This window comes from Zootermopsis nevadensis, unplaced genomic scaffold, assembly GCF_977971745.1.
Source record: "Zootermopsis nevadensis isolate Lab colony 2312 unplaced genomic scaffold, Znev_1.0 Znev_ptg000061l, whole genome shotgun sequence".
Classification (NCBI taxonomy): Eukaryota; Metazoa; Arthropoda; class Insecta; order Blattodea; family Termopsidae; genus Zootermopsis; species Zootermopsis nevadensis.
The window spans coordinates 23,839,955-23,853,615 of record NW_028259192.1 but is presented as its reverse complement, the minus strand read 5'-3'; the positions used below and the strand labels follow the sequence as shown (position 1 = coordinate 23,853,615).

At 46.0% G+C, this 13,661-nt stretch overlaps 1 protein-coding gene across 1 annotated transcript in view; it reads left to right on the top strand.

Annotated features, from left to right (window-relative positions):
- The window catches only part of LOC110836740 (uncharacterized), a 44,796-nt gene that overhangs the window by 12,518 nt on the left and 18,617 nt on the right, over nucleotides 1-13,661 (top strand). The window contains exon 2 of the mRNA XM_087341072.1: nucleotides 11,363-11,543. Within this exon, the coding sequence (XP_087197198.1) occupies nucleotides 11,373-11,543 (171 nt within the window). The 5' untranslated portion in view covers nucleotides 11,363-11,372. The remainder of the gene's footprint in view (nucleotides 1-11,362; nucleotides 11,544-13,661) is intronic.

Genomic DNA, 13,661 nt, shown 5'->3' with positions numbered 1-13,661 from the left:
AACACTCTTCAGATGGCGTATTTATTTTCCTCGTTGTACTGAGCTAATGAACAGCCGAGAAATTCAAAGACGTACTGCATATTCATAAGCCCGCATAAGGAATGTGATAAGCGAGGGCAAAGCTCACGGGATACAGTTCGCACGATGCCGACTGCTGGAGGAAACTAGTTCGTAACCCGACACTGCTCGGCCTCGTGCGTGGGACAGGAACACATCCCGCACCCAAGACGGCGGTGTCTTCTGGGTTGAAGAGCCGTCTAGTCCGGTAGAAGTTTACCGACGTTTCGGAGATACTTTCTGCCTCCATCATCGGCAGGTCCCGCGGTTTATTTCAATACAATTACTGTCTAACGACGTGTGATCGCACCAGATATTTTCGACCTCCTGCATGTCTTTCGGGACACGGACCGGCTCTGCGCTGGTAAAAATTCTTTTTGTGAGATCGCAGTGCGTACAGCTCAATCACTACAGGGTGTTTCGCAAGTCTGACCCCGAAACTGCTGCCATACCGTTACATTACGACTGAGATGCTTACCAGTCTCGATTCATATTCTGGAGGTCCCGCGTTCAGATCTCTCGTTTCGAGTACGTATGTAAGCCAATACGCAAGATGGTACATATTAAAGAACTGTCATTCTGACCGGGGAGCGAAAATTCTGACTCAACATCTTCTCTAGATTAATGCCAGAAGGTTTTTTAAAATGTACAAACCAGGTCTCGTTCAAAGCTACAAAATTCAAGGGTCGAAAGTCTTGTTTGTCAGGCAGGACTCGGATGGAATAGCCTGAATGTTGTTGCCGCTGAGTTAGCCGTGGGTCTTGCTCTGTTCATGAAAAAGGGGGCCTGGAGGTCGCATATGAAAAGGCCATTCTGCAAACCAAAGTTACGGATGCGACGGTAATATTAAAATTAATCTTGGAAACAGCAGAACGTGAAGATTTCAACCGAGTACTACCCAGTGCTAGGGGCGTCGTGACGGCAATGAACTGTCCTGAGAAGACGCCGCCGAATCGTGACGCTGCGTGTGGCCTGTCTGCCCGGCGCTCAGAGTGGTTCAGCTGTCCGACCTTCCGTTACGCAGAGAAAGAGATTCTCAGCTTTTTGCGGGGCAACGAACTGACGTCACAGCAGATACAGTTCCCGCATCCACGTCACGGGGTCAGACCTGAAGATTTTAATAGATTACTGCGACAGCCAGGTCGACCGAAGTCCGTTAGGGCGCTGTATTGAAATTTGAACAGCTGCTTGCTAGCAGCAACCGCACACCTGATGCTGAACGGGTGCGGCGAGTCTCACAAACTGGACCGGACACCGCCTACCTCATCCTCCGTTTCAGCTGAAACGTAAGGTCCATCAACAACGGCGATATATCAACTGAAGACGTTACTTTGACTGGAATGACGGCAACAATTTTTTTTGAAAAGGAAAAATAACACAGCTGGGGGTGTTGGGAGGAGAATATTTGGAAACTAAGTGTGTTGAAGTGACCGGAGTTATGTTCCAAATCGTAATTCGGAGAGAAAATTAAAGACATTTTAATGGAAACAAACGAAAGAAACTTATCTATATATACTCTTAAAAGTCCTCTTCAACGAAAAGTAATTTGTTGATTAACATTTTCGCAAAAACCTACATTCTGAAATCACATACATATAAAAACACATCTGGTAGTAAAAATACTAAATTTTACGTTTCTCGGGCAAATCTTCCAACTTTCACACAGCCTACCGAGTTCAGTCCTGGTCTAAGCTAGTCACGACGACTGACACAGACGAACCCACTTCGCTAATCTGCAGACGCCTTCAGTTTGCTCTAACTACCCGTGTCTACAATGAAGTTTGGCTTGCTTCCTTACTCTGGACGTGGCCTCAAAATTCGTGTCACGTTCTTCGGCTCAGGAACAATCCGCAGGCAAGAGATGCAAAATCTGAAACAGCTGAAGGTTCTCTCCTGCACTCACGACTACCAAATCACCTTGGAAACTGACTGCCAGGTTCTCCGAATAATGTTGTTTCCATGGCAACTTAGCCGGTGCGTTCAGTGCAAAAACGAAAATACCTTTCGTGCGTGCGCGTGTTAGTCACTTCAAGTTAGGACGTGTACGCAGGGCGCAAACGCTCTGGCCACCATTTGTGTGTGAGAACATTCGACGAATTTTCTTTCGTGCATATCCGATATAAAATTTAATCAAAATCAGTGCAGCGATTCTCGAGATGCGAGTTCGAACAGCATAAATCAGGCCCGTCTGTTTCGTTTGTAATTTTCGTAATCCCGGTCGTTGACATTTTCAACAGACAGCAAGGTTTCCGCGATGGGGGCGGCTGAAGGGCAATGCGTATAGTGCGATGTCGTGCCCTCAGTCCTTCATCCTGAACGCACTTTTCTCTCCACACTCAAGCTCTGAAATTAAACGAGGGTGTCCACCCGACACGTCGGTTTGCGCTCCCATGGCGAAGACAGCCATCTTTTCAGTAGCATCAGTAACAGGTTTGTTAGTTTATAATAAAAAGAAAACAATTCGTAGTTCTAAAGCGCAGGGCGGAGCAGTCTAAGGGATTACACACGCTTCCGCGTTAAAAGTGAGTCACCGTCAAACGGACTGAGCCCCACTTCTGCTGTTATTTCTGACCAAGACGCCCACGTTCCTGGCCACTTGCTGGTTTCCCGATCCTATTGTGACATTCATATTTACAAGGAATGCTGAATTATGGGTGCATACAGCAACACTCATTCCGAGACCCGAGGCAGAGGCTGGCAGAGACCGGTTGTTTACATAAGAAACGCCACCAAGGTTTAACTCAGACAAACAAATATTTCAAGACTAGAAAAGTGTTTTGATGCAGAAACAAATCACGCGTATTAGCTTCAAATAAACTCGATATTAATTATGTTTAAATTGGTTTTCCGCGAAGACAGAGTTCGTCATTTTTAATGAGCGTGAATTTATGTAGCTTGTATTAATTTTTACTGCGTCAACTGGTTGACTCTCGTCAGTAAATTAAACACGGCAATCAACGAAGCTCATGGAACATAACCTGTCATAACAGCTTCGCCGCACAAACACATTAATGCAGTCATAAAGACGTGAGCAACTCTGAACACACCAATAAACAGCACGGAGTTCAGTTTTTATTACAATAAATGAAGTTCGACGAATCACGTTTCGCCCCTACGCTCACTGTTGTCAGGGCGACATCAGACTGCCCCCCCCTCCCCCCCAAGGTTTCGGTTCCGGACTCATACACCCCACGCACACGCACGATTTGCGAGGCTATTGACACTGCTTCGATATATCGATATTAAAGAGTCTAAATTCCCGAAAAAGTGCCTTGGCATGGGGTGTTCTCAGGTTCGGACGGCCAGTACTGGACAGCCGACAAGGGGCGGCTGTCCAGTCAGAGGTTGATCGGGGGTTAACAAATCCTCGCCACAAAGAAGAACCCATCACGCCCCGAATTGCAGCTCAGGGGTGGGGGGGGGGGGGTGGTTCTCGGCCAGCTAAGCAAGTAGCAGCTTCTGCAGAAGGATTCTGTTTCCATGGAGTTGTCTTGTCAGTTCAATTACTTTCTGTAGCGACGCTCAATTGTGCCAAGACGGGAGATATCATCGCCAGTCAGGAAGTTATCCTACACCAAAGCACGCAACAAGAAACCCAGTTATTATGCTAGAACTTTGGAAGCAGATCGGCCGGTAACGGACTCTTCGTGCATAGAGGGCTCAAGTCGTCAGTGACCTCTCCCGAGGAACTGCCACGCCTGACTTCCAGTGCGAGGTGCAAACCCGCCTCGCACTGCCTCCCGGCAGGCCCGCGACGCTATCGGAAAAGAACGAAAGATCCACGCAGCGTGGACTACACGTCTTCGGGGCGTGATGCATAATTACAGGGGCAACTTGTCGGTGTATTTCTGCTGTTGACAAGCAAGTGAGAGAGATAACATGCACGATATAATGTTCAGTGACTCTTGTACTCACATACAGCAGGCAAACTGGACCCAGCCCTTGTTTCAGAGACCACACTGTAAGGAAAAACATGCATTAGAATAAGTAGCTACATATGTTAAGCAAATAACAATTAAGGTGTTGCGCCGTGCAGTTTGGTAGAAATTCACCGACTGCCGGACTACACGGCGCAACATCCCAGAGACAGCCGTCTTCGTCTCCGTGAGAAACTGAAATCTCGCACAAATAAGATAATTTACTGTAAATGAGGGCACTGCAAGATCGAAAAGATTCTGAACCAATCGGGCTTCAGGCAGAAGAATGGCTGGTCCACGTTTGCGTTTCCATCCTGAACACAACTGAGAGACTTTAACGCGGAGGGTCAGCCGTTGTGGCAAACTTTTCGGTGCTATTTCTCAGTTCTTCGACGAAAACGCAGTGACAGTATTTTAAAACAGGCCACTACCACTTCCTTTCCGCACCATTTCAAGCCGCCATTTACAAGAAACCTGCTATTTGACGTTAGAAATTGAAATGACGTTGTTAAATAACCTACGAGTTAATCAAGCGAGCTTTCAAATTACAATTATTAATTCATCTGCAGCGGGAGAGAACGATTTCACCCCCTCCCGACACGCCGAATGGTCCAGCCTCGACGATGAAGCTTCCCACACGGATAAATCGGGTGTCGGTCCGAAGACAGACCGCGGAGTACAGCGAGCGTGTGTGAACCTTGTTCGGCACTCGGCCTCTGCCGTGGTTACCTAACACACACACACATATATTTAGAACATGCAAATAAAACCACGTCTTGCGTGTCCCACTTTGGGCGAACTGTTTGCATGACATGACCAGAACTGGATTCCTGTGGGTAGGAGGAAGTCCCGCGCAGTGTCGCATCGGCCCCGCAATCATGAGGTGCGGGGTTTGACCCCCAGTTTATGTGCCTGGACCACGCACAGCAAGGCGATTAATCTGAGGATGAGCTTTACAGAGCACGTAGCACGCAAGGAACAGACGAGGGCATGGCTGAAACGTTTCAGTCCACGGGGAGAGACCACTGGAATTGTCTTTGTGACATATGACACGGGCGGAGGCGAACTCTTGTGATAAGACAATGAAACGTCGGATTCCGTGAAAGGAAGGGAATTTGTTGATTGTCTGGGCCGAAATCAGGTTCTAAAGAACGACTCTGACCTATTCAGTTGTTGGTACATACGTCTTTAAAATTACTACGTTGATTTATGTAGCTGAGAGGCCTGTCTCACTTAATCACTGGTTGCGCATAATATTCGCATGAATATGTCACGCGGAGCGAGAAGGACACGCTCTTAGGCGTAGTCGCCGGTCTGGGCTCCTTTTTTTGAAATATTCGCACTGGACCGGAGTGGAGGGCAGGAGAAATGCCGACACTCCTCGCCAAAAGCTGTTTTTGATCGTGTACACACACAGAACGTCTGAAGATTTCGCACGAACAAAACTGCATTTTACAGATGCAGGGCTGTAAAGGCCCTACAGGTGGTTACCAACGTCTCCATCGTCAGACTACACGGCGCTACAGGGCGGAGTTAATTCAGGACGAACTTCCGTCTTCCCTCGCCAAAATATCGCCAACCTGAAACTCGCCGCGCACTCCACTCCCGACGGCCGACCGCAACGCAAACGCTTAAGCTTCCAGACAACGTTCATGCCAGAAAACCACTCTCGTCAGCTCATTCTACCTCACGCACATGTGAACGTGTCTGTTAACGCAGCAACTGGATCAGGCACTTGACGTAAGATATTCAGGAAGTGACCAAAACTTCCAGCTTCACGTCAGGTTTACGTGTGACACAAGACACTCAACATGACCGTCGTCTGCGATGTTGCGTCATGTCGTCTGATAATGATTCCTTTTAATCCTTCCTGTCTGAAGTGACAGACTACTACTACCATCATCATTGGCAAGAAATTGCCAGGCGTAAGATTGACTTGTCGAATACGACCTGAAAGATTCACATCCATGTCACGTTTGTAACTGTTGACTTATACGCAATATTTGTACAAAATCTCTGGTAATATCTGTTATAATATCTATTTTCATACAAAATTTCATCGCTGTTCAAACTAAGAACTAACATTTCGCACGGCCGCCATGTCGTTTCACATTCAACAGAGGGGGGAAAAAATGTCTCAACCAAAGTTACATCCCCCCTCCCCCCATGCACCAGGTCAGAACCTTCCTCCAAGTGTCGCCCCAAATCACAAGTTTGTGGGCCAGCGACGTCATCACTGGCTTCAGGAAATTAAGAGCACGAAACTGACTGGTCTCCAGTGGCGTAACTCGCGTACCAAATTTTATGAAAATTCGACAACTGCTTCAAACATTGAAAAGTGGGATGAAAGATACACGTTGATGTCATAAGCACACTTCTTCTTTTGTTAACAAGGAATGGGGCCAGAGTAAAAATAAACTACAAAAGACGCCGACGGCAGAGAGGAAAGGCGGGCCACTTCTAAACATTACGATAGGCTGAAGATGCCTGTCTTCTAAGTTGCTGGGGGCCGTAGTATCGTAGCCTGGTCGAAGTTTACCGACGTTTCAGATGTACTTGCTACCCTGATGATAGAGGCAGCAAGCACTTCTCAAATAATATCGCAGAGTAAATAAAGATTCATTATCCCACGCAGGTGAAACAAGCGAGGCGAGTTCGGCCCAGTTTAAAGCTTGAGGCACGGGTCACATGTGGTGCTTCTTGTAGGGTCGACAGGCGAGTACAAGGTAGCCGACCCCCCCCCCCCCCCACATAACGGCTGTCAAATCGATCTGAGAGAATGTACGTATGCACACGCACAATCGTAAAACCTAGTCACTGTCAGACGTTAAGAATACGGCCAATGTCGAAAGTGGTAATTTCACGGCAACGCCAAAAATCTTCAAGCGTGGGTGTGAAAACAAATGCCTAGTTTTGATTACATCGGGCGATCTTATTCAAATGTTTTAATGCCGTCGTATTCGCGTTATTTCTGGTTCAGTCACCCAAGGTCTGACCAATTGTAGCCCATGTGAGGTACAGGATACAGGAGGCTCACGACAAAAAGACATTGACACAACAATCTTCAGGGCAACAGCTACACGTTGCCCCAAAAGTGCTCGCGAAATGAACTCATTCATTTTCAGATGTTACAGCCGAGTGTTTGTGAATTCCACAGAGTCCGTGGAACTGGGAAACTGAGTCTCGAACCAGGTCATAGAACACTAAGTTTCCTTACAAACGACCACCGGCTCCTCCAATGAGTTTCCTGAATCCTTCCCTCGGCGGGGCTGACTTCCTCGCCTCGTTACAATTTTAGACGGCAGGCTACTTTGCTAAATTAAGGCGAGGTGCCACTTAACAGCCGAGGATTTGTACAGAAAACGTGTACGTCGTTACTTCTTATTAATGTTAACTGCCTCAAGCCGTTTACGACACAGAAGCTTCTACGACGTTTAGACTTTTCCGACCAGGGAGCTGCAATCCTCTAGCGATAATTAACAAAACGGCGGACTACATGGGGCCCTGAGGGCCGGAGTGAGGAAGCCGCTGAGATGAAGACGTGACTTCACGTTTTCAGATCGTATCTCGAACAGTGGGCCATGAAGGGGCTGTGTGTGAAGAACGCGACTTTATCTACGGAGTGGTAGCAACACTGAAATATAAAACATCTATAAATATAAATTTACTTTCCTTGGATTGGTATAAAACTTGATCTCTCACGATATTTTCACCAGATAAGTGACTTGTTGCCTTTTTTGTGTTTTTTAAGTTCTGCAATAACCTCGTATTTGCCACTGTCATACGCCTACAAAGTTCAGAGTACTGAAAATACTTCCAAGTGTGAACGGACAAACGCATAGATTTTAGGGGTTTACAATATTTTTTTTTTGCTATATTTAATTAAAACGAAGCCGACGGCGTACGAGATGAAGTCAGAGCCAATGGCAATGCGTTTATCAGTGCGGGCATCTGATGATCACGAGAGCAGAACCGCGAACAGGCAAAGCGACTAATACCTGAACCAAACAAAACTCCTCCGACACTAACGTCACGAGGGCGGTGAAAGAGACGCACAGCGTCTTCTGACATCTTCTCAAATAGTTTTTTCACACGACAAGGAAACGGGTTATTAAAGTTCGCATCCAAATGGTACAGCAGAATTACAAAAACGTACCCACACCGGACAAACGGAGAGTTTCACCCTTGAGGGTCTGCCCGACAACCACAGAGGAAATTGTCTGGGCAAGTTACGCTACCTGGTTTCACAGACTGTATCTGCGTGTCCCATCTGACAGAACACCAATTAAAAATATATCGAGAGAATGATTAAGTTACATTGCTCTAGCCTTCAAACCAAATCACTGCTCGCACATTTACACAACTCATTTTTTTTGGTAGGTGTCTACCGACAGACCACATATTAATGTGTAAAACCGGTTATTTTAATTTGGACATGGCCCCACACTGATTACAATGCCCGAAAATGTCCGCTGATTATCGAAACCTGATGACCTTTCGAATTCAGACCAGTGCTCGGGGTACCGGGTCAGAACGAAAGTCCGACTGCTTTGTGGCTTGAACCCCAGCCGAGTTACGAAACGTCGTGCAACTCCGACGTGATTGATGTCTGCGCATGTGTGACACGTCGCGCTGTGTCCGTGCCTCTAAGATTTACGCCCAAGTGCACACTGAAGGGACAGCCTCCCTCTGGTCCACCAAGTCGCGTCTTTTCATCAACCCATCAACTCAGAAACCAACAATTCTGTATTTTGTAAATAAACAGCGATTATTTCCTTAAACGGCGTAAGGGTGGAGTGTGGTGTTTTCTTCGCGGTACGGGCTCAACTCTTAAGTATTATTTAGGTGAACATTTAACTTATAAATTAATAGCCGCAGCTTTCTCTAATACAAAATTCAAAATTCCGTCTTTTTCATCGAACTCCAATGGATTAAACAGGGCAATTGCATTGTAAGTGCCGCGGAAGGAGCCGTAATTAAGGTTCGATTCCTGGTAAGGCAAAATTTTAAACTTCTCCACAAGGGCCGGTCCTGAAGCCAACTACTCACCCCCACAAAGAGCAGGGTAATGCTTAGTTATGCACCAGGGGGGAAATTTTACCTTCGTCTTCAATCACAACGGAAGTCCACGGAATGTCAGAGTAGTAAGCTGCAAGAGCTCAGTCGATAACTGGCAGTTTGAGCCTAACTCAGCCTGCGGCCCACAAGGAACCACACATTCACGTCTTAAAGAGTGCTGGAAGATGGACTGTTCAATAAATGCTATTAGGGTGACAAATTTTTAGGGGGTGGGGGTGAGATGGGCGGGGAATGTAACACGAGCGGGGGAGAGAAATTGTACAACTTTTCGGCCCCGTAACCTGAACGGGGTGTTAAAATCATGAGCCTAGATATACATGAGGGAATGGTATTTTTCAAAACTCACCTCCAGAAAATCTGGCACGAGGGTGTGGACCGAACAGATAGCAGTGGCGGGCTTTCGTGAACACGGTAACAAGCCCGAGAATTTCACAAAAGACGGGGGGGGGGGGGGGGGGGGGGAAATTCCTAACAAGCTGAGCAACTGATAGCTTCAGAGAAGGACACTTCTGAATGGAGCTAATTATTCCGTCACACGTACACGGACTGACATACTGTTATTCCGTTTTGTCTCGCTGAACTTAAAAAACTATTGGCTTAAGTTTATGAGCTACGTTCCGCTCAGACACACCACGTCTGGTGTCAAATCAGTCAATTATTTCGGCCTTCATACGTTGAGAACCAGGGCTCATGAAGTTGCTAACCCTGAACCGTCAAAACACGCCATTGGATTAATGACGGCAACAGAAAAGAGTGTTGTATTTACTTATGACCGCACAATCGATCCCGAAAGTGAGTCTGTATTTATCGTAAGACAATTTTCAGACTGGGAAGTTCAGTCTCGCTACAGCGTGTCTGTCGTCGCCTGTGGTCTGACCTTGTGGGAGCAGACCAAGACATGAATACAGAAGTCCCAATCGAAGACCCTCTCGAGCCAGTTCAATCCAGTTCCCACAAGCCAATTAGCTTGAAACCTGCTCTAATTCCGTCCCTGATTCATCTCCGTGGTCGAATCCCCAGCTTTGACAGCGATCTCCCCATTAAAAATTTAGCTTTGTTTTGTTTCTTCCTTGTTGCACATGTCCACACTACACGTTAGCCTCAGTGAACTACCGATTACAATCTTACATCGAAGAAGTTCCGTCCGCTATTTTTAAGTACGAGTCAGACAAGAGCGCCTTGTTGGCCTTGTCTGTTTAAAGTCGCTATAAAATAATTAAACTGCATAATTGTTACGTCGGTCCTGCCATATGAAATCCGAGACGAAGATAAATGCTGCAGTACAGTTCTGAACCACCACCAACATGGCGGACGAAGGCTGGGACCCGGAATCACCACTTGCAAGTACAGCGAGAACACAGCGACATTTGTCACCAATTAAAACCGAGTTTAAAATTATATCAGGCCACTTTTTACCGCTGAATCATCTGCAGATGCGCGTTTCGACATTTCGTAATAAAACAAGTTTTTAAGGTCAGGGGTTGTTAGCCACACGCCCAAACTGGAGACTACCCCTTGTCGGCTGTCCGCGACTGCTTATTCAACATATTCGCAGTTACCCTCCATCTCTGGAGGACGCGCCGTGCCGTGGTGAGAGGAAACCCAGCCAACATGGGCTATTTATTCTTTAGCAAGACGAGTAAACTTTTGAACGAAAATCCTGCACCAAAGAGTGACTGAGATATTTTACGTCAAATGGTGATTATAAATGCAGAACGGAAGTTTTACGTTTACTAGATAAGACCGAATAAAACCACGAGAGACCTAAGACACGCCTAGTCTTGTTATAAATGAGACAACTAACTACAGAGAGCGGAAGGTTCCTTTGAGAACCTACCAGTCGCTCAGCTAGGCAAAGGATTAGACGAAATTTACATAGACCCCGAAGCAGACCGCCTTAGATTAATCCAGTGTAGAACCAAGAGCCTTATTTGTAGAGAATCCATTTCACATTAACTTCATGTCGGTGTCTAGGTCTACCAAATGGCCTCTTGCCTTCAGCTGTCAAGACAAAAGCTCTTGAGCGTTTTCTCCTCCTTCCTCAGCGCCTGTCTAATCCCCTTTATTTCATAATCTTAATAAAATACAGTGGTGAAGAAGAAGAAGAAGAAGGAGGAGGAGGAGGCCCTGTTCTCAGAAGCCCCCACAACAGCCGTCCTCGTTAATGTAATCCTAGCAAAATTGTCGTTTCTAACCTAACGTTTAAACGATATTGCATCAGAATGTCGCGAGAGGGTGTAGCAGCCAGACACCCTGACTGACAGCCATGCCATTTCATGTATCACACACCACTTCCTGCAATGTTGCAGGCTAGACAACATGAGTGCCAACAATCTCGAGGTTCGCTGGAAGCACCACCAGGAGGGAGTGATGGACTATTTGAGGCAACTGCTGGTTTCTGAAGTCTTTGTCGATGTCACTCTGTGTTGCCAGAACAAGAGATTCAAGGCCCACAGGATTCTACTGTCCTCTTGCAGCTCCTACTTGCAGGTAAGACCTGTTTCTAATAGCAGTCTGTGACCTTAAAACGACCAGTAATATGAAATTAAGCTGCCCTTACTGGTCCCGGAATTCATCCATGTGTTACCCCCAAACTTTGGTATCTACCTGCAAAACCGCACGGCGTCTCAAGCCAGAAGATACAGGGTGATCATGAAAGAACCTTACACTTTCAAAATGACACAGCAAACAAATTCGTCTTGCTCAGAACTTCACTCCTACGCCAGTCAATAGAAAAACTCTCGAAGTTTCGTACACACCTCACAGAGACTCGATATGCAGACGTCGAGACAATACAACTCGTCCCCAAATTTGTGCAGACTGTCCCTAGTAATGGATGCTGTGGCAGTTGATTGGAATTTCTTGTAGCAGACGTAAATGGATGGGTGGTTTGGTGTTAAATCCTCGTTGCACTGTCGTTACAGACCATTTCTTCACTTGAAACTGACCCTCGAGAGTTTCTCCATCGACTGGTGTGGGTGTGAAGTTCTAAGCACGGAGCGTTTGCCTTCTGTACCATTTTGAAAGTTCAAGGTCATCTTGTGCTCACCCTGTATTTACCCAGGCGCCATTTTAGACACTTGATTTTCATGCTCCACACCCTGTGGGTAAAATGCGAAGTGACAACGTCAAAGTCTCGGTGTTTCATTTGGAGTTTCGCGGGTTCATGTACTTCGTGTGGAGCATCAAACATCGTCGGGTTCTAACAGACACTTCATGAGCTCAAACACGGCACACAGCTCCCAGAAACGCCCACAATTCATTAAATTTCGCGAAAATACTTTATTTATGACGAATGTAGTCAACTGCATGAAACACATTTTTAATGCATCCGACGTTTCGGGAGTTTGTTCTATTCCCATTTGGAGGCGATTGGTTGTCATTACACTGACAAATATTTCGATACTGATGGCAGATATGGGACGTCAGCTGGTAGTAAAAATAACAATTTCGAATTAAAAGGCTTCTAGATTTTATTCTGTCCACTAATAGTAAAAACGTACGTAAAATAAAGCCAAAAACAAACATATCCACAAGAAAAAGGCAGTAAAGACAGGTACTGGAACGTTAATGCAGATCAGAGCTTTTATGTCCAATAAAAATGAATGTTTTTGTAACATAGACGCCGGTGTGACTGATTAAACCGACGCCCCGGTTCAAAACTTTTGCTTCCCACGAGCACTGAGTCAGCACGACGAACAAAAACAATCAGCACCCCAAAAAATCAACGCCACTGCATCGTACAGGTACAAGATTCTTTCTTATAACGGTAAAGCCAGTTGACTTCCCTAGGCCATCCAGTTGTAGGGCCAAGCCAGGGTGGTCCCACGTCCGGCTCGGCGAAAAACCTTGACTTCAACCAGACTCGCCTTTATCGTACATCTGCACTCACAGAATTCGATCGTTCAATGCCAAAAAGTCGCCTCTGACATTTTCGTTCTGGCGTCTCCTTACAGATGCCTATTTGCACACTTCAAGTTCGCACATTTTACTTCAGGGCACAGCGGCTTAAAACCCAAGATTTATAATGGAATTACATCAAAGTGTTAAGCCCAAATATACCTTTATTTGTGGTACAGACTGAGTATCTATATTTTACATAGACGAGACAGGACTTCAGATTATACAGTTACTTCCACACTGACTGTCATTCCAAAATATTATAATTCTGCCACATTTTCGAATGCTTTGCTATTTCATTGTATTTAAGTTCTCATCCGACAAATACAGATCATGAGGAACCACCGAGAGTCGAGGCTAATTGCAACACACACGTTTTATCCCCCGATAACACGTGTCAATCTATTCTGACGTCAAACCACGGAGACGCTGGGCACGCCACCCGACCAGAATCATCTTTAAAAGGCTTTGACCGGGATGTTAAATCATATGTGGTACCGCCTGATTCGACTTCTAATGTTTAAGTGAAGTGTTTTCTTCGCGGTACGGTCTGGATTCGTAAATATTATGAAGACGAGCTTCGGTTTCAAAGGATTAACCAGCTGATTTTCGTAATGGTGAGGTGAAGTGTTTTCTTCGCGGTACGGTCTGGATTCGTAAATATTATGAAGACGAGCTTCGGTTTCAAAGGGTTAACCAGCTGATTTT